The sequence below is a fragment of the Aulostomus chinensis genome, chromosome 2, assembly GCF_037954235.1.
Source record: "Aulostomus chinensis isolate RoL2024-O1b breed Wild chromosome 2, RoL_Achi_v1.0, whole genome shotgun sequence".
Taxonomy (NCBI): Eukaryota; Metazoa; Chordata; class Actinopteri; order Syngnathiformes; family Aulostomidae; genus Aulostomus; species Aulostomus chinensis.
Window position 1 is genome coordinate 31593058 of NC_141321.1, and position 26211 is coordinate 31619268.

Genomic DNA, 26211 nt, shown 5'->3' on the forward strand with positions numbered 1-26211 from the left:
TTGTGGGTGGGTTATGTGGGTCTGTGCTTCCTGATGCAGCACAGGTATCTATCTATCTTCTGGTCTGGGTCTGAGAAGGACAGCAAAGAAGAGTATTTCCCAAAAAGCTGGCATATTCCTTTACCTTAAACTTGCAGGATACACCATTTAAACAGCAAAGTGTAAAGGTGCAGGAAATGGCAGATGACCTTCCCCTAATTCAACTCATTTGACTGGTTTGGACACGTCCCAAGTGGTCTTGTCTTGCTTTAGGTCTCCAAAACAGGGTCCCTTTATATTTCAAGCAGACTCCCTATGCCCCAGTTTATCCAGCATATTTGATCAAGGTGAATGGACTCATTTTTATACAGTGCCTTTCTACCTTAGCAGCACTCAAAGCGCTTTACAGTGTCATCTCATTCACACACACACTCACACACTGTCGGTGGAAGCTGCCGTACAAAGTGCCACCCTACTCATCAGGAGCAATTACGGGTTCAGTGTCTCACACAAGGACCCTTCGACATGGTCATCGGGGAAAGTGAGGATCGAACCAGCGACCATGCGGTTGCTAAGCGGCCACTCTACCTCTGAGCCATGCTGCTGTGTGCATAAATGTTAGATTAACACACCACGTTCTTCTGATTTAACAGTGGCTACAGTTACACACAAGGTTGTACCAGGAGCCATTTCCAATGATGTGTCGAGTTTTACAATTTTTAAGCTGTATTAAGAATTATTAACTGGTTTCACTCTGCTTTCTGCAGTCTAACTTTGTCTCCACTCCGACTGATTGATTTTCCCTAAACAATCAGAACAGCTTGACAACAACATTAGTCCTCTCCCTTTTTCTACGGAGAAACTGCTGTTTCACGTCCTAACGCCATAATGCAGTCAACCTGCTTCTAGAAAGCAATTTCATAAGAAACATCTTTTATAGATTCCCCAACCCTTCTGTTTTAGTTTGGCCTGCATCTTACTGTGCCATATTTAAGAGTAAAAGCGCTTTGTCAATAAAGCTTTACTTACTTACAAATAAATGACTCGCTATGGTGAGATCAGTGACTGCTGCCGTGTCCACAGCACAAACGATGAGTGAGATAAACCGCCGTTACATCAACCTATAGTCTGGTGCTATCCATCATCTGACAGATCTGATAAATGGAGAATGGAGGTGCATTCCTCCACCTTCCCTGCAGATCACCGCAGCTCAGCGTTTTCTATTGAAGTGCTGACATATTGTGAAGCAAAGCAGAGTGGAGCCCACATCACTCACAGCAGCAAGAAGCCGCCATCCACATCAAGCTCATGACAGCTGACTTTGGTTTGTTTGTTTGCGTGTGTAAGTCCATCTAAAAAGGCACGTTTCACACCAGTCATTAGTGGATCTAATCAACAGGGACTGTATTAAGGACAATATTATTTCATAACGAATAAACATTTTGAGGAGTGTGTCTGGATTTTTCCTAAATACTTGCTGCATCTGACTGAGTTAGATGTACAGTAAGTTATGTGAAAATTCCTCAAGGTTCTGCTGGTTTGCCTTAATATCCAAGTCCAACCGTAAGCTATGATCGTGAAAATATCCCGAAGCAGAGGCAGCGCTATCACCTCAGCCTCAGTCTTATTCATGCTGCTTCACAGAGTTTATCGTCCACATCAGCTCATTTGGCTTCCTTCAAGTGATTAAAGCCATCAGGGTCAATGGCCAGAGAAAACTGTCATATAAAAAAAACCTGTTTGTTTTCACTGACAACTACTTATCTGAGCCAAAAAGCTGTCCGGCTTTCCTTCTTTTATTATATTCCTTTTATTATAAGCGCTGTGACTGCATTTAAGCAAAGAGGAAACTTTGCCAATTTTCAACCAGGTATGCTTCATCGAAATATGTGCAGTATGTACAAATGAGAAACATGAAACTTCTTCCATGTTGCTTTGGCACAGAAACCAGCACAACCACCACGCAGAACCCTTTTCCTGGTACAAGTCTCGAGATGACGTGTTTTGTTTGAACTCTTGAACCTCGGCGTGCTTTTTCACTCTGTATTTGCTTCCCCTAGGTCACATAATAAGGAAATGCTTGATTAATTTTCACTGTTATGCAGACAATACACAGCTGTACTTATCAATGCATCCACATGAAACATCAGCTGACTAAACTTGAGGCCTGTCTAAAGGACATAAAAACATGGATGACCCACAATTTCCTTTTATCAAACTCTGATAAAACTGACGGTATTGTGCTGGGCCCAAAACACCTTAGAAACACTCAATCTGGTGAGACAGGTACCCTGGATGGCATCACCCTGGCCCCCAGCACTACCGTAAGGAACCAAGGAGTTCTCTTTGATCAGATCTGTCCTTTAACTCCCACATAAAACAAATTCCTAGGACTGCTTTCTTTAATTTCTGTAACATCGCTAGGATCGGACACCTCCTGTCTCAAAATGATGCAGAAAAACTAGTCCATGCTTTTGTCACTTCCAGGCTGGATTACTGCATTTCCCTCCTATCAGACTGCACTAATAAGTCCCTAAAGATTCTCCAGCTGGTCCAAAACGCTGCTGCCCGCATATTGACGAGAAGTGGTAGAAGAGACCATGTCTCTCCAGGACTGGCTTCTCTGCATTGGCTGTCATATCTAACAGAGCTCAGAGTCCCCTATGATCCAGCTAGAACCCTTCGCTCCCAGGATGCAGGGTTACTTGTGGTTCCTCGAGTTTCTAAAAGTAGAATGGGAGCCAGAGCTTTCAGCTATCAAGCTCCCCTCCTGTGGAACCGTCTCCCAGTTTCAGCCCAGGATGCAGACACCCTCTCTACATTTAAGAGCAGACTTAAGACCTTCCTTTTTGATAAAGCTTATAGTTAGGGCTGCTTCGACTGGCCCTTAGATATGCTGCTTTTGGCTTTAGACTGCTGGGGGATCTCCCATGATGCACCGGGCTTCTCTCTCCTCCTGTCGTCCTGTATTCATACGTGTTAATAACTCTTCTTCTTCTCCGGAGCCTTTGGGCTTCCCCACTTCCCAGATCCCTGACTGATGCTGCTGCCGGAGGAGGCTGCAGACCTGAAGAGGCTCGAGTGGCCACCCGTGGCACCACCTGCTCACGTCCCCGTCTGTCCATCAGTCTCTTCTCTTTATCTCTCTCTTGATCTCTATCCCTCTTTCCTTCTGTATATCCGTCTTCCTTCATTATCTGACTGTCTCTTCCCCGCTCTCCTGCTCTCTTTCCCCCCAACCAACCAAAGCAGAAGGCCGTCTCCATTGAGCCTGGATCTGCTCGACGTTCTTGCCTGTTAAAAGGAAGGTTTTCATCGCCGCTGCCACAGGATGTGCTTGCTCATGGAGAATTGTTGGGTGTAAATTCATTAAAGGAGTGTGGTGCTGGACCTGCTCTACCTGTAAAGTGTCATGAGATACCTTTTGTTGTGATTTGATGCTATACAAATAAAACTGACTTGACTTCTTGTATGCCACCTCAACAGCCAGTCAGATCATGCTCCTCACTGCTCCAAACACAGTTCATCCACTAAGTTCCATGGACGTCTGAGTCTGTTCACTAACTAATAACCTTAATAATCTGTGTCAGCATAAGAAATTTAAAGACACCTCCTAACATGTCTAGGCTCAAAAACTATCCTGTAACCCATTAACAATATTATATAACTAAGCATTAGGGCTGACTGGTGTGGGAAAATATATCTAATTGCAATTCCTTTGACTGACATTGTAATTAAAATATGATTCACAATAATGGAAGGAATTATCTTTCAAGTGTTTTGTGTGGGTCTATACTGAACAAAGATGTCTCGTGTGTGGAATACTATTTGCAGGCTGGGATCCCACCATCTTCCTAATCTGGTTAACGCAGGGTAAGATGATGCATGTGACGTAAGAAAAACAACGGTACCATCTATGTCATTATGGCTTTACAACTATAATTTGTCAGTACGTTTCTGCATTGCTGCAGAGAAAAATGGCATGTTCCAGACAGTCCACTTTCCTCAAGTCTCACCAGTGCTGTTGGCAAGTTTGTTCCCCAGTAAGCTCCATCCTGGAGGCAGCACAAGGTGGTGGAGAGCCAGCGCCAGGCTCTCATCCAGGCGTTCACACTCCAGCAGGGGAATCTGACACTCATCCAGAAGCAGTGCCCCATCGAGGGCGTCAGCCCGGCCTGCTGTGCTGACCTGTGTGGACAGGGATTACAAAGATGAGTCAAATTTTGGACAGCAGGAACTGAAGCTTAGACTGCTGGAATAAAACACAATAATATAAGAAGACAGATCCACAGACACTTATCAATACTCAGCTCAATTTAGAGCAAAAACTAATCACATTTAAGACACAGAAAAAGTGGAAAATGTCTCAACAGAACCTTTAAGTTTGAGTGTTTGGGACAGTTACATCATCTTGCCTTTCCCCTCCTGACAAAGCAAATGAAATATTAAATTTCTATGGGAAGATAAAATTGTGCTGCAAGAAATTCATTAAATGAATTTCAAGGACTGTGAGACCTTGGGCCTTGTCAGGGAATACATAGTAATGGCAATCTTGCTTTATTGTGACTCTTTCTGCTTTGTAACCAATGGTAACCGCTTATTTTTTCTTGAAAAGCTGTTTTTTTGTTTGTGTGCTGATTTAAAACTAATTACAAAATGGAAATGTGTCTTTTTTTGGCTCACCAGAAACTGGGCCATATCAAAAGCCAAATCCTGGACGAAGGTGAATCGCTGCTCGGCCAATGGGGCCACGACACCACATGAACTTTTTAGATCCTCGGAGGCTTCTGGGATACGGCGGCAGACTGAGCAGAGGGTGACGGACACTGCCTCACAACAGTCATGAGCTAGAGAACGTAACAAAGACAGGGAGACAGGGGGAGGAAAGAAATAAGGAGAGAAGGAGGAGAATTTAGTTCACAGCCTTTTCACTGAAACACTACCAGTTAATAGTTTATATTACATCATTCCACTGTACGCATCCACAACTACTTCATCATACGTCTTCTTCCAGATTTTTCTGATGTTGAATCCGTCTTAGATATCACAAGTTTTCAATGGAGTGGTGCATGGATAAGATGAAATAAGTCTGCATTGTTGAACCTCTGGTTGGGTGTTTTTGTTTGATGGGTTTTTGGTTAAATGCCTGAAATAAGGTCTGTGGTTAACCCTTTATCGGCTACTCATTGAAATACTCGGAAATTCAAAATTCCAACTCTAGAGTGTCATTGCGGGACACCACAAGACATTTTATTTACTTTTGTGACATTTTTTAAAAATATATCAGTAGGTACTGCACATGTGAATTTCAAAGTGTTTAAATGATTTTAAAACAGTGGCTGCTAATAAGTGGGTAAACAAGACAAGAAAGGTTGTCCAGTTGGCTGTTGGTCACCGGAGCCCATGATGACACTTCTACTTCTGCGTAGGCCAACAGAAATACGTCTTCCCCCCTGGAACTCCTGATGTTTTAATCATACTTCTGACTTGTTTTCCTCGTTGGTGCCGTTTCTCTGGAGTGAACACAACAACCATACTCCGGTGTAGACCATCACAACTGAGGAAAAAAATCTTTGTTGAGGAGATGGCCTCAAGCCTCAGAGGCCGAGAGTTGATCGAAAACAAACTTTTATTTTCCGTGATAATTTTTAAATCATGGGTTCACGTCTAAATCCCTTTAAATTTCTGTTTACCCAGTTGCAGAAGAGAATTGGCAGCATTGCATTGAACTCAGACTGCTCAGCAACATAAGAGAGAAAGTGTTGCAAAGAGCTCCCTAGACTGTGTCGCTGAAACAGACAGGTTGTGAACAAAGTTAATTTTCTCCTGATTTGTCTGTCTAAAAAATACCACTTCAGTGTCAGGATGTTCAGACGATATGTGGCTTGTGAAAAATTGGTCTAATATTTACTCTGGTGAATAAAGAGAATGACTCATAATCTGTGCTCAAGTTCACTTCTGTCAGAATGAACAGACTTGCTGCAGCTCTCTAAGGGGGGCGGGGGGGGCACAGATACAGGAAATGACTCATCAGTGGGCCGTCTTATTTCTGAACAGTATCTAATTACAAATGCAGAGGTTGTAACATGTTAAAAATACCCATTATAGGTCACAGAAGGTCACGGAAGCAATACTAAACTCCGAGGGAGCCAACGAGTTAAGTGGTAGAACGTGCATCCTTCTCAGATGACTCACACAGAACCACATATCTTTTGCACATTTTGACATATCCAGCTGCGTTCGGCGCATGTGCAAGTGATGATGGCCGAATTCCATTTAGCTGCTTCAGTTCCAGCGTCTCTGTAAAACCAATCGCAGCTCACTGACACACTGTCATCGCGTTCTGGGATGCTTTAACAGAGGAACCATCATTAATGTTATTAGTAACACGTGATTTTCCCCTCCATGACCAGTCAAAATGCCTGCTATAAAAAACATCCTACAGCCGATTACTGCAATTTGCCCAGCTAAGGGGAAAATGACCATGATTATATTCTACTTCTAACTTTGAGCAACTACTGTCATTTGGTTCATTATGTTACTTAATTGTGTTATATAATCGCTGCCTTCCTCCAATGGTGGAAAATTGTGACAACCACATGTTAACATTTCCTCCAGCAGGGAAACTCTCAGGCTCTGCATCGACCAGCTCCCCGAGCATGACTAGACCAGCTGAAGAAATGTGTCTGGGCAATTTGCTGCTAAACAGAATAAATGAACAGTGAAAGTCCACATTTGTTTGCAACAAGAGTTCAATAATGTCGTCAGGTCTGTTTGGCCTGGCCGTGGTTAGGAAATAATGACACAAGCTGGCAATAGAACAAGACGACTATATTTTAATTTAAGTCACTTGACATCACAAGATTAGGTAATAAGAGCCAATCACGAACAACAGAGTTGGCTTTAACCGCTACCTTCAGTCTCATTAATAACAGGTCATTTTACCTACTTTTACTTTGTAGACCTACGATAACTTGCAAACTTTAAGTGACTCATAAAGCTAATTTTGGTAACAATATGTGGTGACTCCAATCGTGCTCCCCCACCCAAAAATAAATAAATAAATAAATAATCACTTTGTGCGTATTTCAAATGTTCCAGCAGCTAGAGGGAGTGCCAAATGGGATGACCAAAGGAAACACACATTTACTTTGAAAATCATTATGAATTTTTCTGGGTTTTAAGGCTGTTTGGAACATTTGGGATAATTATATGAACAAACCCTTATGGGCTAAAAACCTATTGCGTCATCACAAATCAAACTTCCAACATTACGTGATAATTTAACATTATTAAGCATCAGGGTTCTTGCTCAAGGGCACCTGAATCTAAGCCAAAGTATCGATTCAGTGCATCTGCAGTGATTTTTTTTTTTTTCCCTGGCTACTTGGGACAGTCTGCGACCTTCCAGTCAGTCACAGGTTCTGTCCTTTGCTGCGTCCTGATGGAGGAAGTAGTGAAGCAGAACTAATCTGTTAGTGGGAAGTAACACTTCCTCCAGCCCCCCAGAGATGCCTGTAATTCAGCTGAGCACTTAAGCAAGATAACACACCAACATTTTCAGGAAACTTGCGAGGATGCTAATACATTAAAACACTCTTTTCAGAAACATAATTTCTTACTTGTCTTTCCCAGCACTTTGCTTACATGTCACATGAAGGCTCATGAGCACTGTATATTTACTACCCGCTTTCTCTGCACTGAACTTTGACCCTTTATCTCCATGTTTTCTGTGCTGGTTGAGTTTATTAGCCTCTCAGTAAGTAACAGCACAAGTTTAACTACATTAAATTTCACATGTAGAGGGAGTGGGATTTGCTCCCAAAGGAGTGATAAATGAGCACGCCTTTGGCAAAAATAAATCGATTTTTCTCCAAAACATAACATTACTTAAAAAATGAGGACAGTGGTGGATGATTAATCATTTATTACTTGGAATTTCTTCCACAACTATAATAACTCCTCGTAATTCCTCGTGCTTTCTGTGTAACATGAAGGAAGAGTACGCCATTCTGTCACATACGCAGTTATTGTTTTAAACAGTCTGGGAAATGTTATGAATTCAGCAAAGGAGCACAGGGTGGCAACAGAGGATTGCAGACTGTGACAATGGTGGGGACACATTTCCTGTATCTCAAGTGGGCGTGGTCATGCCAATAAATTAAAGGAAGGTTTGCTTGACTTTAAACTTGAACAGTTCCCTGTTAATCAGTGATCAACAGTTCAGCACCAAGTGAGAGGAGAAAATAGACTCGGGACCTGCGTCTCGCCTCCCAAAGTGGCAGAGCTGTGGCTACACCCCTATGACACAGAAACAGGAAGTGGCTCTAATCTTGTTGTTAAACCCTGTTATTAATCAAGACAGGTCATCAATGATTATGATTTGAGATTCTATTTTTTTTCTCCAAATGTGAGTCTCTTGTATGCCATTAGTCCGAAGCAACAAGGGCTCAAATTATGCTGTGTGCCGGAGAAGAATGATTTGTTATTTCTATTTCAGAATGAAAAAGGTACTCGCTGAGCCAAGTCAACTATGACGACCAAGGTGCCATTGGCCATCTTGGAACGACATTTCCAGTTTCACCAAAGTTTCAGAACAAAATCATTAAACTTTGAAGATTTTAAAAAGCAAAATATGGTTCGTGTGAAGAAACAGATGTCTGGACTCGTGCGCTGTGAGTGTAACTTCATTGCTGATCTCAGTGACACACTACATGACCTACAGTACACATCACGCAGATGGTAGCTCAACCCATTATCACTCTGCTATAGTTTAAAAAAAAAAAAAATCCTGTAGCTTGTTTGTATATCTGTAAGACATTCACAATCGCTGTAGGCGGTGACAGGCCCAGGATCTAATGACTGTGCCCTTTGCTAAACAACACTGGGGGGAAACCACAACAGCTTGCTTAGTATATGAAACTTTTTCCAAACCGGTGGGAAAACATGCAGAAAGTCCCTGTTTGGCAGTAAATTTTCTTCACATATTTGTTACATGTTTTTGCAAAAAACAACTGCACAGACCCCCACCCCCCCACACACACTTCTGCTTTCTCAGAATTTTCATCGAAACGTTCTGTTTTCAGCATGTAGGTTGACACTAGCTAGCAAGCTCAAAGGTCGTTGAGGTTTCATGGATAAAGCAGAAGGGGCATATAAAACTGGCAAAAAGTGGTCACACAATAGCAAACTAAAACCTACACCATTGTTCCAGTACACCAAACAAGTAACATGCCTTTATTTTAAGAATACATCAAGAGGGACACTCTTGGAGCGCATACCTCCTAAACGACGGCATGTTTCACTATGTTAGGGGTCTCTAGCAAATTTTTTTTTTCTCTTGAAAATATGCACATGCATGGGTGCAAATATGTCCTCTTTTGCTGTGATAATAAACAGCCTGATTAATAGAGTGCTTTATTGCCAAAGGGGAAATTGCAGTGTTGTAGCAACAATTCAGAATAATCACAAAAACACGCAAATTATACACAACCGTGAAGGTGTACCCTGACCAGCAGTGTGTCAATGCTCCCTCACTTCTGCTGAGATGAGCTCGGCAGTGAACTTTGTCCATTCAAATCGTGTGCCCCCAGACATCTGCTTATTCCCATGAAACAGACTTGATGATGTAATTTCAGTGTTGACACGGTGCCTAAATCAAAGGCAGCTGTCCAAGATGGCAGACACTGATAAATACAACAAAACAAAATATGAGATCCTTCAGGTGAAGCTGCTTTCTCACAGGCCCAATAGAGATGATAGGGATGAGACTGTGGGTGCGGTGACTTACCAGGGCACAGTGCCTGCAAGGTGTCATGACTGCTCCTCAGGGTGCTGGTGAGGTGCCTCTGTGTGCTGCCCACAAATAGCAGGAAGTAGTCTACGCCCTCCTCATCCGCAGCCAGCTCTTCATCAGCGAGCTGTACCGCGATAACACACCGCCCCTGCACAGTTGGAGTGTAAGGTTGACAGGGGGGAATAGAAATGTTAACTGACAAAAGAAAGAAAAAGAACTTGATTTTTTTTCCCCCAATACGACAATGTGTCATTTTTAAATATTATTACAGAATTACAATTATCAAAGTCATAGAACATCTTCTGAACTAGTGTAGTTTGAATACTATTAGGCTTTAAGTGACATTTGGTCCTGAAAAACAAGCACATTTGCCATGAAGGATTCATTAAGAGGAACACAGGCCTTGTCCACACATGTTTAAGAGCAGCCTGGTTCATACAATAGCAAACAGACACTCTAAATACCTGCAAATTAACTCAGAATGCATGTGGACCTGATTTGCTGAGCAACATTAGGAGGTGGTCAGGGATGCGTGCGTTCACTTCCTTGTGGGTAGAAATGCAAGAGCGTGCATGTGTATGTGTGTGTTTGTGTGTGTGTGTGTGTGTGTGTGAGTGATGGCACACCCAAAGCAACTCTAAAATTGACATTTTTGAAGTCTACAGGCAAAGTAAAAAGAAAACACCATCTACTGTTTACTAGCAGATCACAAAGTTACCCATGTTACATCAAATGTTGATCAGGAAAACCAGGGTTGATCACTTTAAATGGGGGGGGCAACAGCCACAATATATTGTGGATTTAAAAGGATGTCCTGTGCAATGTGTCACTCCACCACATGATCAAATTATGGGGGAAAAAATTCACCATAAGAAATAGTCTTACTAAAAAACTCCATTAACAGTGACTTCAAGCAGCAATTTTAAATCCATTAACAATATTTTATTATTAAGCGTTTGTTTGTGCATTTCTTATTGTTGTTTTTTTTTTTTTTTTTTAAAGGCTCGACTTTGGGCAGCCCAGATTCAGATGGTATCAGATGTGAACTCCCATCATTTACAAGATGTACAGACTAAAAAACTGAGTACAGAATACTAAGAAGATGCTAGGCCTACCAATCTTCCAATCTTCTCAGCACCATTTTTTTTGGGGGGGGGAATTGTACAAACAGCTTAAAATTAATATGGTCATGATTTATTGATGTAAAAAAACAACGCATCGTGTCATTGCCAATTTCCCCACTGAGGGACGAATAAAGGTTTTATCTTAACAAATAAACATGGAGGCAGTTCCCAGAGATCAAAGGAGGAGGAGCAGCTTGACATTCTGCTGACTTTAAAGCCAGCTGCAGCAGTTCACAGTTAAACAGTAATTACTGATTGCTAATTCACTTTCAACAACCACGATGTTCCAGTTTGGTGCAAAGATCCACACAAGTGAGGCTGCAGAGACAACTGAACAGCATGGCATGTTCAGCATTTCAAGCATTTGGATGCTGGTGAATTATTTTTAGCTTTCCCCAAAAACAAAAATACACAAGCAAAAGTATTAAAAAAAAAAAGGGATAAACCTCTGCAAACCATATAAACACATTCTGTACTTTTGGGCTTTTCCTTATAAAGTTGTATTTTGTCATGTTCTCCTTTTTCCTCCTGCCCCCTTCTCTTTCCCACTCTCCCTATGTTCTGTTGTAACTTCTGTAATGACTCAGAACTACTAAATATAGCTTAATTGAATTTAAATTTTGTGCAGTTGGACTTTGTAGATTTAATATATATTTGTATTACATGTATATGTACCTCTTGTAACACTGGTGAATTCAACAAAACCTTGTGTCTTCTTACAAAGGGATAGTTCTGATTTTTGAAGCCTCACCCTTTTTGCTATGTGCATTGGTAGACTTCTTCCTCAGCAATATTCTAGCTGTTCCTCATAGTACTGGAAAGTTTGGGCAAAAACAAAATGTGAGGTCAATGGGGTCATACTCCTGTACGTACAAGCCTACTGTGGCTCATTGAAATTTCCTCCACAATGCACACAAAGTAAATTTCCGTGAGCCTCAGTCAGCTTGTACATACAGAAGCGTGACCCCATGGACCTCACATTTGTTTATCCCCTCTTTCCAGAGCTACAGTGAGGAATAGCATGAGACAAAAGCCTCGCAATTAAAGCAATACTTCACCTAAAATGTGTATTTTGCTTTTCAAGTACTCAAATAGGTGTCTTGACCTCACAAAGACATTTTTTTTGCTCGCTTTTTTTTCCACCTCTTCTTCAACAAACACTTTGATTTGATTGGAAAAAACATCAACACTGTTGTCAAGAAGAAAAATGCAGTTTTTGGGTGAAGAATAGCTTTAAGATCATTATTGGCAGCTAGCAAATAGGGCGAGGCTTCGAAAAATCTGAACAATCCCTTTAATAGCAGTGATTTGAGCTCAATGGGTCATTTTTACTTTAAACGGAATCAGCTGGAAACACTAAAAAGCCAGCCTGAGACAAAGATCTGCCAGTCACAGTCATTCCTGGTTTCACCAGGTGAAATCAAAGCCTGAATGAGTCCATTTCTGCCTGAGATCAAGAACAAATTTCACCTAAAAGTGAACCTGGTAAGTTGATTAATGCAAAAGTCCAAGACTATAAAGCTTGAAAGGCACAAAATCAGGAATCATTAGTTTGAATTAGCTATATAATAGCTCATAACATAGTTATAGCTGTAGCTATAACTATGTTATGAGCTGTAAATATTATTATACACACTTTATTGCATTTTTCTTAAATGACAATAGCCCATGTTGTGTCTGAATATGTGTGGAATGATCAAGTGTCATCTGAGGACAAACAGAGGAGGAGCGGAGGCAATAAAGAAGAGGGATATTGTTCAAAATTAGCTTCTTTCCACCGGGGGACTGCAGCTTATTGACACAGACGAAGGATAATGGGACATTTCATTCCACTAAATGTGACCAGTGTAGCCTCCTTTCACCAGCTCTGTCTGACACACATAGCCTGATGTGAAGGGCGGCGTCTCGGGGAGCTTGAGAATCAGGGTTAAGGTGTTTCCTCCTCCTCTTACAAAGTGGTAGCCTCGGGGCCTTATTGCATACAGGGAGGATCAGCAAGTTGACAGATGCGTGGCTACCCAACAGCCTTGAGATCTGTCTTCAAGCCAACGCTGCTGGTGAGCAATGTGAGGGGGAGAAACATGTTCAAAGATGACCACACAGCCTAGAGCCCACAGGAAGAGGAATGGCCTGCAGTAACCTCCTTCGGAGGGGACTCAACACATTAGCTGCTTTTCCACCACATGGTCCCAATTCTACTCACTTAAGTAGAATTTGATGTTCTCCTGCACATAGCCCTCCTCGGTGTCGTCACAATGACGCCAAGGTACACTGTTGACTTCATCGTCAACACATACAAGCGCAACGGAGAATGTCAAAGGGATGGGTTTTTTTTTTTAGTTTGGATATGCTTGTCACTTTATGTTTGCAACTACAGAGAGAAGTGTCCGTGCTTCCTCAAGCAACCACAGTTCTTCATGTAATTGAGTATTCAAGTGAGTTAATACAATCGTGGCCTCTATTGCCAACACCGGTGTCTGCAGTCGACAACATGAGCAGGCATTTCAGCAGCTGCTGGCTCAGAGGAGGAGGGACAGTATGTTTTCCTACTCCGCTTATCCTGTTAAGTGTCGGGGGGGGGGGGGGGGGGGGGGAACGCTATCTCAGCTGACATTGGGTGAGAGGCGGGGTACATGCTGGACAGGTTGCCAGTCCCTCACATGCCCATCAGGAGCAATTAGGGCTTCAGTATCTTGCTCAAGGATTTTTCGGCATGGTCACCGAGGGAAGTGAGGATCGAAGCGACGACCCTTCAGTTGCCAGACGGCCGGTCTACCTCTGAGCCATGCCGCCCCATACCAGGATTTTGACTTTGAAAATAATACAATACAAATTCCATATAAACAAAACAAATGATATTAACTGTTAGTCTGGCACTTAATGATGATGAAAGCTTGAATCAAGATTATGTGCACAGTTAATCCACACTTGAGGCTGGTCGGGTCATAGAAATTACATTCTGACTAAATAATAATGGGCGAAATATTCTGCTGGTACAAACACACACACACACACACACACACACACACACACACCACACTCTCGCTGCACTCACGAGATAGTGTGAAGGGGACGTGTCACAGTTTGCAAGAAATGTGGGAGTTCTGAATCAGAGCAAATCAATTTTTGGTGAGAATGCACCAAATAGTTCGGCCAGGGCTCCCTGTGGGTGGGAGAGGGGCATCAGTGTAGTCGAACGTAGATTGCGAGGTGAAACAATGGCGTAACAGGGGCTTAAGATTCAATCTGAGGTCTTCACTGCTTTTAAACCAAAAATGTTGAGTTGAGTGGAGTTGAACCAGTACCACGCACTGGAGAAAAACAGCACCAAACATGCAAGTGTGGAGGATGCAGTATTTGTTATGCAAGGAGAGTCTCAGCTTCAGAAGCAGAGCAGAGGCTCTGGAGTAAATGAGTTGCAGATAGGTGGAAGCCAGCAGGCATGACATTCTCTCCATTAAAAACTCATCTCTTATCCCGAGCCCAGATTGGAAATTAGGGTTTGGTACTACTGAATGGATTGGTACCTTAGTGGATTTGTGACTTTGCACTCCATGCTAAAATGAAAACATATTAGTGTGAAACAAGTTCCACATACTCAATACGAACAAAAGAGAAACAAAAGAAATGGTTTGCTCTAAACGACTGAAGGTAGGAGGCAAATGGCTTTGGTCACAATATCAACCTGCTGCTTTTAGCACAATAGCTGCTCAAATTGTTTCTGACAAAAACACAGCAGTCATTATTTTGATTCCAAAATGAATATCCCCTCATTATAAATGACATTATGAGCCACTGATGTTTTTTTTTATGCAATGCCAGACAACAGATTAAATGAAGAGTAAATATGAATCAAAGTATAAAACTCATAATACACTGATGTTCTTCTCTGTGTAACTTCAGTTCTGATTGCTTTATAGCAATCTGTGACCTAAAACTTATTCAGTAAAAGGAGAAAGATTAAAGAGTAAAACAGAATGGCTACAGAATGAAATCTTTGTTACAACTTTGGGGATTCATGTGGTAGAAGTGGGCGGAGAAGGAGAGATGTGAAACATCTGCTGGAGACGGCAGGAAATGCAGCTGTGCACATCAAATCTTGCAAAACATGCAAACAAGCTCATCCACAAACTGAAACTTACACTACCGACAAATATGTCTAGCAGTAACACTAACCAAACTACGTGACTACCCGTGGGCCCGATTTCATTCAGAGACACAAACCACCAGTTGCAGAGCTGTGTGACATGTGCACAAGTGGAGGTCTTTCAGCATCACCGTATGACTGTGCTCTCTGCTGGTAATAAGTACTTAACAAAGTGACCTGCTGGGGTATTGACCTGCTAATCATGGCGCTTCAACAGGGCACAGGCAGCTTTTAAGCGACATCAAAAGAACAGCTGGAGGCGATGAACACAACCCCCTCTTTCTAAATATGCATGTGTGAGTTGAAGGCCATTTCGACACATCCTGTAACTGTTCTGGGTTCATGAATCCACATAAAGGTTTGGCTCAGGTGTGTTCACACACACAGACACACAGACACACTCCTAATGAATGAGAGTAAAAATTCACAGGGAATATTGATTTTTATGGAAAGAATGTAATGCAAAAAAAAAAAAAACTACCTCAAACTTGCTGTTTTTCCACTCGATTTAGGTTGTTTTTGCCCACTTTTAAAAAGAGGAAATACAAAAAAAAACAGGAAACACTTCATTTGAATAAACTCTGCCATTGCAAATTTTTAACCAACTTCCTGGTTATTCCCAAATATCAAATTTGTCTCCAGAGAATCAGCAATCTGTCCAACACTAGCTAGCTCATAGTAACAATCACAACTTGTCCTACAGGGAGGAATTGCTCAAGACCGCTCTCCATCTCTCAGAAGACCAAGACAATGGGCAGACCTGTTGTTTTTCCAGGTTTTGCTCTTCTATGCTGCCAGTTACAGCCACTGCAGAATTGCCTTCCGACAGAAATACATGCTACAAAACCTGGTTTATTCACTTTTGCTATATTTAAAAACCCACTTGACACTGCTCGGAAACATGGACACTGAATCATTAAGATTCGCTGGGTTTAATTTGCAAGATGACGCTATACTGATTCAGAAAAGGCTTGCATAGATATGAATTTTATGGTGAAACTCATTATAATTGATGCCGTATGTTCATACATTTCTTTTTTGGCATCAACACACTGTCTTTGATGTAACTTTGCCGTTGTCTGCACCCTCCAGGTGCTGTCTCTCAGCCAGTGACATGATGCCCATTGCTGCTCTCTCACTCAAAGAAAACAAGCACAACAGATGCTGTGCTCAGCATCGTGTTGAGAAATTCCAGGTTTAAAAGCAGATTGTTCCCATTCCCACTGCAAGTAGATGAGAAGCTGCTTTTTTTTTTTCTTTCTGGTGCATCATATTTGACGTCACAAACCATCAGAGAACGATCCCATGTAGTCCCTCAGGATTCTGTGGCAACAGATTCTGTTGCTTGTAAATCGTCTAATCTTAAGATATTTGGACTGTCCACTTGTGTTCAGAGCTAGCAGAACACAACTAAATACCAGGAATGTAGAAAGCATGTTTACTGAAAGTCACAACAACAGAGTCTATGTTTTTGAAAGAAAAACATTTTTTGTATTCCGTCAGTCATCGTGCCCTCCCTACTCCGCCTACTTGCTCTTTGAAACAAAATTCTTTCTCCCTCCTTCTTATGTTGCTAATCTAGAGATTTTATTTGCAAACTGGGGCATCATTTCCAGTTAACTCTACAAGGCAGGGTCCCCTAAATGTGGATTGTTAAGAGGCACAATTACAGGCAGGCTCCTCAGCTCCTATGAGCTATCTCGCAGTGAATTGCAGTGATAAGTGCCTAAAATCTGATGTCTAACGAAGCCTGACTGCCTGCCTGGTTCCACTGAAGAGTGCCTGTAAATCACAGATAAGGTTGTCTGGGTGGTTATAAGAGTGAGTCAGTCTAGCCTTTAGACACACACATACACACTAGTGTGTGATTTATCTCATATCCTGTGTGCCTTCCTCACCTTCTAGTGATAGGGGGTCCAGTGCAACCACTCAGAAATGTCTTCCAATCACACACAGCTCTTAAAATATTCAAAGAATTCAGGTTCCATAAGACCAAACTATATACATTTTGGAAATTTGCCGCCATTTGAAATTGCTGCCCAGTAGCTAGAGACATACCATATGACCTGACTTCCCTGTAAAAAAAAAAAAAAGCACCAGGATTGACCTCCAGGTGTCCATTCTCTCAGCTGACAAGTGGGTTAAAAAGGTGAGTGAATATTACAACAGATCCAGCAGGGTCTGCAAGTAAGCCTACTCTTTCCCTGTTTGCCAGAGAGGCTAAGTCAGCAATGCGCTCCACCACCTCTCTCACTGAGTGCAGCAGCAGCTCCAGTCATCCAGATATGTGGCCAGGCGGATATGGCTGCTTTGTTGCATTTTACAAACACCCTCAGGCTCAGTGACAGGCCAAATGGGAGCACTAGGTGTTCATAGACGTGTCCTGAAACATGAACATCAAATTGTTCCTAACTGGAAGATAAATGGAGATTTGAAAATAAAAGGTTATTATCACAGATGTTCTACCTGACTCCCCGTCGTCACTCTATTAGAATAAATCCAAATATGCGGCAACAAAACAGTCGTGTTGCCCCTCTTATTCTGGCTCCAGTGCCCCATGTCCCCCTTAATTTACACTTATATGAGGGGCGGTAATGTACCAGACTATTTCTTGGCTTGGCACAGTGACTTTTTGGAGTTGCCTGGTAACCTCACCATGACGACAAGACTTAAGTTTACTAAAGCCGCCCAAGATAGAAAGCCATTTTCCTCTATTTCCAGTCTTTATGCTAAGATACACCAACAGGCTGTGGTTTCATCATTAACTGACAGACATACGTGATATCAATCTTGTCATCTAATCCTTAAAATGTCAAACTATTGCTTTGGTAACCTTTTCTTTATCAGATACAGGCCATCAGACACCCTGTTCTTCAACAAAAATCATCACACAGCAGGACAGTGTGCTCTTTTAAACACACACCATCTGCATAATCATGACATCTCAGCTTAGTGTTCAAACGCCCAGTAAACAAGAGGTCTCTCTCTCTCTCTCTCACACACACACACACACACACACACACACACACACACACACACACACACACACACACACACCGGGTACCGTGCTTTTAGGGCGAGTTTCCACTGGCTCACTTCGGCTTGGTACGGATGCATTTCCACTAGCACTGGGTACCACGTCAGCGTGGGTGGACTCACCGGCCGAGAGTTCCCCATCGTAATTTGTGCACGACACAACAACAACAATGGAGGCAGCGTTATGCCTGTTGGTCGATCTGTGGTTTTTGCTTAAACTAAAAGTGAGGGGAGGACAGACAGGCAAGGCTTCAAGTGGCAAAACAGAACACCCAGGACAAGAATAAAAGACTTAACCAAGCGATGACCAGCATTCCATAGAGGCCAAGATGATAAGAAGTAGACGACGTGAGCAGGCAAGTTACCCAATCAGCGCCCCGCTATGTGTTGACGTCACATTTTAGTCCCCGCTTGGTTCACTTGGAACCCCAGCGGAGCAGGGACCAGAATGGTAAGGGTTACTACCGTGTTGGGGCCAGTGGAACCAGGACCAAACCGACCTGACCCGAGCCGAAGGGAGCCAGTGGAAACAAGTTGTTGTAGTTAAAACATTTTAATGTGGACAAATGGCACAAGCCCAGTTAAAACTAAGTATTGATTCGTCCTGTTCTACATAAAGGAGTTCGGACTTATTTTATGCAAGATATTCCAATAAATCAAGCAGTGCCATGTTAAACATATTAAGCTATGTCCTGTGATCCAATCTGATGTTATGTTCTCTACTATCTGGCACTACACAGCCACTAAGTTGATTTCAGTGAGTTTAGACAATGCAACCTGTTCTCAGATTGAAGTCAGGCACAGATTCCACAAATTACACGGGGTCCAAACTCTATATACAATGTACAAAAAAAGATAATGTGCTCGTAATCCCAGGGCACAGCCTGTACATGTGAGGCGATGCCTAATCTGTGTGAGTGAACCAACTCTGCATTGGGATGTTCCAAGAGAAAGCAGATCAGTGTATACTGGGGCAATATTTTCCATGGGTGCACCTTGTAAAGTGAAGAACGATACTTACATACAGTGGAGCTTGCTGTGGAGTGAGTTTCATGTCCCTGGACACTGGAAGAGATAAAATAGTACATGAAGTTATTTAAAAATCCAAGCCAGGTATCAGTAAGTGGACGTAGACACTGAAATATGCTTCTTCTTTTTTTTTTTAATCAGAAAGAGAGTTCTTCCTGTGTAATGTCCAGGCAGGAAATCTTCAAACCTTAAATTAGGTCAACACACAAGTTTTTGTTTTGACCAGCGCATTAATATATTAACAACAATAAACTGAAATTTGAGCTCATCTTTGTCTCACGGCCAGATTTGGGTCCATCAACTGGGTCTGGGACCCAGCTTTTGAAGAGTCCAGTTGGGCTCTTGGTGGTACATTTCTGGATCTTTTGTTTTGAAGGTATACAGTTTTGGACAAGTGTTTAATAATAAATAAATTAAACAATAAATCAAAGCAATAACCAAACTGACTAAAACAAAAATAAAACTAATATGGAGTTCATGAAAAGAATAGAACTAAATAAAAACCAGCCCCCCTCCAACAACAACGACACAGTCAGACTTTTAGTCAACTAAAACTTGACGAAATAAAAACAATAAGATGATTATAATGATAAAAACTAACAAGGGCATTTAATACAGGACTACAATAATGAATAAATGATTAATTAAACCGGAGGACGAGCCTTTTACAAAGATAAAACTGTCAAAAAATCGGACTCAAGAATTAGCGGTGGATAACTTAGCAGCCTGAGAGCCAAAGTTCTCACAGGAAGAAGTGGAGATATCCTACCAGCTGACCAGCACAAGGCAGGGTGCAAATCATAACTTAATTTGATTTTATGATTGATGTGATTATTGTAAAAAAACAACAACAAACAAACAAGAAAACAATGACAAAGAAACAACAGAGCCTTCATCGAAAGAACATTCCTGGCCATTCCAGAATAGATTTCTGAGTTTGCGAGGTGCAACTGAATGCACTGTGAAATCTCAACAGCTTTTCCATACAAATCCATTCAAACTTCAAAGTTTCTGAGAAGCAATGGAATGTTGTTGATGCACAATGTATCTGAATGGAATTAGCACGACTGCAGCAGGACAAGAACAGGTGACGGAGCATGTTTGTCTGCTGCCGTATCAGAGAGTCTGCGGCTGGAACGCCTCCCTCAGAACAGACCATCTTGGGCACTCAGGCCATTTTGTTTAGATGTAATCATGCCATATATTTTGTTACAGTACTATTTTGGTACAAACACTTACCCACCAGTTGGCGGATTGCCCTCAGAGATCTACACACCAACAGAAAATATACCTGCTTGTGGAACTTGGTGAGGTTAATTTCAGACCCTGGCGGCAGCTGACCAGAACAACTATTCCAAATTATGTTGTTTTGTGCCTCGATGTGTAAATGGATAACATTCTGTTCACAAATTAGCCACATTTATGTGGCGGAAATGTGTCAGTGTTGTGTTGTGTTGTGTTAGAATATGTGAACTTCCCCGAGTGGACAAAAAAATAATAATAAAAAGGAGATTTACAGCTCCATTTCTCTTAAGTGATGTTATTTTGAGTTCAATATACATCATAAACAATGCTAACTATTGCCCTTGGATGACTAGCTTCTATTTCAAGGGTTATTTTCATGCTTTGGATACTCCTGGGCAGCTGTCATTAGCAAACAGCAATCCAACAGACAAAGAGAATGTTTTACAGTAACATTCTAATCAGGTAAGCGTTACTCTAAATGTCTAAAAGGTCAGTGTTGTTGCATTCTGCATGAAGAAACTCCCTTCAAGACACTGCTCTACATAATACCACTCAAGACATCAGGTAACTTTTCTCTAAAAAAAAAAAAAAAAAAGTAAATGGATATCAGCTCGAGCAGCATTAGAACATTGTCGCTGACAAGGTGACGGTTAAGCCTGACCTGGCAGTCGTCCCAACACTTCTGTATGTTCTGTTCTCAAGCACTATTAACCTCCAACACACACTGATTTACACACAGGACCACACACTCATAATCGACCCAAAACAACCAAGTCTCTGTCCTCGTTTTATCAAAGACAGCCTATTTGATGAAAATTAGTCAGAGCTATTTGAGAGCTAAAAGACACTCAATTCCTTCTATTATCTAAAACTTTTTGTTTTTTACCAGGCAAAAATAATGAAGGTGGTTCACCCACAAAACACGTCTTTTGCCTTTTCCCCAGGGCTTCATGTAAGGACGATCAGTTCGTAGGATTTACAGGCTCACGTTCACGTTGGATTCCCTACTACTGGTCTGGGATGCAGGACTCAAAGTCGCTTTCTGGGCACAAGGTCAGAAGCAGTGAGTGTGTAATTACATCCAAACCAATGTATTACAGCTATAGACTTGACGAAAAATAGATTAGAAACCTTTCTGTTGAACCTTCTTGAAGAGATCTTGGCCTGCTCGCATTCATTATTGAGTCCAGGGTCTGGTCGGATTTGAGAGCCTGTATTCTCCCCAGTTATTTGGAGAGACAATTTTCTTTTGTTTGCTGTTCCCTGGCACTAAAACAAGTCCTGGCTGCTGGCCTCAGTGGTCAGCAGTGCATTAATCACATGAACCCCACAGAGGGGGAGGCAGCGACAAAACGCCAGGACCTAATGAGTTCAGCAGTGAACACCAAAAGAGTCAATGTAGGACTTGACAGAGCGCTGAAGCAAGGCAATGCTTCATTTTCTGCAGTCAAAACCAAATATTTTTCCACTTTTCTGCTAAATAAATAGGCTCAAGCTAGAATTAGGCGGATCAGGTAAGGGGATAATCAGTAGCTCTAATAATACTCTGGAGTCTAATCCTCTTGCCTTAACTGCACTGGGCAAGAAACCAGCTTCCTCACCACAAGCACGACTTTGACTGATAAGATTGTCACATAATGTGCCCAATGCCTTTTGAAATTTTGGCCAGCTGTCATCTGCTGGTGGTCCATTTAAATTATATGGTTGATGATGCATGTGTACGCCAACTGTTGCAGGTACTGACACCTTACTGACCTCCAGGTGACCTAAGACATTGCTCAGAGAAAAAATATTTGTACATCAGAGTAGGTGTATTACCACATTTATAGTTTTTACTGTCGATAACATTTATTCATCCAGGAAAGGCTTGCTGAGCTGTGTGCTCTTTATCAGCTCCACCCTGCTTTACATTCTCTGGTCATTCACACCTGGCAGCTGCACAAAGCAACGTTAGCAGTCTGCTGCTGCAACCGTCACAATTGCAGCTCAAGTAGCAGTAGTTAAGGGAAGGGTTGACATCCATGACTGGCCAAAACAGTCCCAAGATATTGCAGCTGCTTTGAGGTAAAGCTTCAGATAAACCATTTATCAACTGTTAAGAATTTTAACGCTATCAGCTAAACAGTTAAAATGTTTGCAGCATGGCAAAGAAAAAACAGCCACTAAACCCAATGTTCCTCTTGTCACGGGGGTGTGTGCAACCAACAACACGTCAGGGCCACAGCCATATTCTACATATGCAGAGCAAACACTTGGGGCTGTAGCAATAACAATAATAACTCCGATTTTTATAGAAACTTGAAAAAAAAAAAAAAAAAAACAAGGTTGCTTTACAGTGTGGCAGACAGTAGGGTCTGCTGTGCAGGCAGGACTTGTATGCCACTGCCAGAGTAATACAATGATGTTGCTCCTGGAACATGACTACAGAACCCCTCAACAAGCTAATGACCCTGAAAGACAACCACCCCTCAGTGGACACTACTGCTCCTAGCTAGTAAAAGCTAATTAGAACACTGCATTCCTAGGACATCGGTACAATCAGAGGGGGCCTTCTCTGTCGTGGGTTAACAAATGCAATGTGTCTGGTGCACAGTATTTTCATTTTGTTATGCAGAGCAGGTTATTTTCAATTCTATTTGAAAACAATATACCCAATATTTTCTGATATTCAATAGGTGTGACATTCTTCAAACTTTATAAAACATTCAGTGGTCAGTCAATTTTAATCACTTAACTCACAGAAATGCAACCCTACAACTAGCGAATGGAGCAGTCCAGGTTGTTTTCTGCAAGGAGTTGGGAGTCTGGCTACCTAGGCCATCTAATTCCAATACTAAGCTCACTGTTCTTTCAGTTTTTATTGTCATTACAGCATCTTTCAATTTTATTCTAAGGTTTTGTGTTCAACAGACAAGGTGCAGCTCTATCTGACCCTGTTTGTCTTCTTACAACTTGACACAGTGGTAAATGAGAGAACTCTGTTAAATAGTGAATCAAATCAAACTATAAATCCATTCGTATTCAGATTCAGAAAACTTTATTTATCCCTGTGGGGGGCAATTAAGGGAGCAGAGAGTGGTACAGTTGGTTCCACAACAACAACACACCAACATAAATCAGGTAAAGAAGTGCAAGGAATTCTATACCTTTCAGGGTTAGCAGCAGTTGCTTTGTAAAGTGCATGATAGAAGTAGTGCTGCAGTACACGTAGTAGTGCAGAAGAAGTACTGGTGCACAATAGATAGGTAGCATAATTATATTAATAAATGGGAAGAACTTTTCAAATATTGTGGTATGTACTGGATGAATTCTAGCATGAATAGAATATAAATATTCTTGCAGCATATACAGGAAGTACAGGCATACACAAGGTGTATGACAAGTGGCAAGTGTCAATCTTGTGGGTGGCACTAGGGGTCAGAGTGCAGGGAATGAGCTAGAAGAGTCAAAATGCTTTGTGGAGCTTAAGAGTTTGCCATGAATTCGCTGTGTGTTTACAACCTTACAAAGGATTCTTTAACATTACACAGAGTCACCTGATTCTATGTTGATAAGAAAAAGCTCCTTTGCAAAGGCTTACATCTATCAATAATCTTTTTTTGCCCTGTTGACCCCATGATCATGCCATACAACGTATGTGGGAATTTATCTGGTCTAAAAGTGCCTTCTGCAGCAGAAATAAATCAGAGAGTACATGTTTGGCTTGGGTCCATTCAACAAGTCATACTTGTTATAGACAAGACTAAATACTCTTAAGAGTATTATTCCTAAGAGAGGTTTTTCTGGATGAGTTTAGTGGAGCTCAATATCATCAGACATTGAACGTCCCGACACATGCACCACGTCACACAATCAAACATTTATTTAGGGGATGCTTGATTATATCAGAAATCATTATCACAAATATTTGGGTCAAATTAGAGATCAAATTAATTTAATTTTTGAGTTCTGCTTATTGGTATTCTTCACTGGACTCCTTGAAAACACCGTGTCTCTAAACAGATGAATTAGCTTGTTTTGCTGGTTAAGTATGCAAACGCAACTCAGTTTCCTTCCCTGGTAACAGAAGAAGCTTGAGAAATGACGTCCCCTAAGCTCACCCTATGGCCACCCGACACCTGCTTATAGAGATTAAACTACCCATTAACTCCACCAAAACATTGGGTGCAGCCAGCTCTCAGCCAAGCTCCTGAGAGTCTCCATTATGGCATAAACTGCCTTTGAACTGCTGTTAAAACAGAATTGTCTTCCTGCAGCAGGGAAGAAAAAAAAAAAGTAGCAGGACATAAGCCATGTTCAAGTGCATAGCCATCCCAAATGGACCAATAAATCAAGAGACAAAAGCCCCTCAATGCTGTGATAGGAGTAGTGATTCGAAGAGTCGGAGATGTGAATGGACCTGTTATGGGCTCTACAGGTCCCCTGGCTATCGAAATAAGCTGTAATAGCCATGTGACTGCAGTGTGAATGGGAGGATGAATAGGATTAACTTCACAACTCATTAATAGGACTGTCTACTGCCTACAGCCTGCTACATAATCAGCTCAGGATTGCCCAACATGAGGAGATAGCGGATGCACAGGACAGACTATAGGCCAATATTGTCTTTTTTCTTGCAGCTATGTGTCGGAAAGAAATAGCATCCAACAGATGTAACTGCCAGAGTCTAGAGAAGTCCACTTCTGATCCAATATAAACCTCAACATCCTCACCGAGGAAACAAAACAAATCCTCAGAAAATTATTGTCAAGAGAACAAGCAGGTAACTTTCATTGGACAGTTTTGGTGTCTGTCTTCTTACATCATCTGTTCCACATCACAACAGGGACAAACCTCACGAAGGTGACCGAAAACAAGTCCTGCAGTGCTTTACTGTGCTTTATGTTAAGGCCGAGTAATATGACTAAAGAAAAATAGTATAATTATTTGTCATTTACCTTGATTACATCTAATAAACAATTATGAATGTTTTAACATGACAGACATTGTGTGTCATTGCAACTGAACATTTGGACAGCTGAAGTCAAGGCGCGCACCTCTTGAAATGACAATGTCTTGTGAAAAAATTTAAAATAGTTTTACTGTAACAAGCAAATTCCCGGAAAACGTAAAAAAATTAAAAATACATTATTTTACAACGCAGGCACTGGGGAACCTGTTAATTAAATTAAAGAGATACTTCACCCATTTAGCTGAAAACAATTTATGACACGGTTCAGTGCTGCCGTGGCACATTGAGTGGAACCAGTTCACTTGTGCTCATTCAGTCGGTGTTGCTATACTATTTTTCACTGCGGAGTTTAGGAATAACTGAACATTTTTACAAACACAGACCCCAAAAATGCCAACCCTGAAGAAGGCCTACCTACCAGGAAGAAGGGTCTACAGACGGTCTAAACCCTTAGTCACTTTTGTCAATCTCTGAGCGCACCGTGATTTTAGAAATGTCATCAGTGCAGAAACACTGACCTTTACACCGGTTCTGCAATGTTTGCCAGCTGAAGCACAAATTCCCCCTCTTTGTTCTTCCATTTCTTGTTTGCTTCCTCAATCTAAAGTGAACCGAGGCTGTTAAACAAAGCTTGGAGATTAGGAAGGCCTAAGAGACAATGGATGTGACCTAGCCTATCTTTCAGCCACACTCATATTTGGCCATTTGTGTGAATTCAGTATAAGCCTCCATTTGGCCACGGATCCAAGTCCAACAGTATTTTTAACCAGACTAAATGACTGGGAATGTTGTGGATGTAAAATCAAGATGAAAGTTTTCTGAATGTCAAACATCTTGCAAAATGATTGCCTTAAGAACCTGACCCATCCAGACCAGGAACATTCTGGAAGTCCCGCACAGTCTC

At 41.7% G+C, this 26211-nt stretch overlaps 1 protein-coding gene across 8 annotated transcripts in view; it reads right to left on the minus strand.

Annotated features, from left to right (window-relative positions):
• The window catches only part of akap13a (A-kinase anchoring protein 13a), a 124623-nt gene that overhangs the window by 88455 nt on the left and 9957 nt on the right, over positions 1–26211 (minus strand). For all 8 annotated transcript variants that reach the window (XM_086189990.1, XM_086189999.1, XM_086189970.1 and 5 more), the window contains exons 2-5: positions 19104–19147; positions 9770–9923; positions 4663–4826; positions 3996–4167 (exon numbers count right to left, since the gene is read on the minus strand). In XM_086189990.1, the coding sequence (XP_086046116.1) occupies positions 3996–4167; positions 4663–4826; positions 9770–9923; positions 19104–19136 (523 nt within the window). In that variant the 5' untranslated portion in view covers positions 19137–19147. The remainder of the gene's footprint in view (positions 1–3995; positions 4168–4662; positions 4827–9769; positions 9924–19103; positions 19148–26211) is intronic.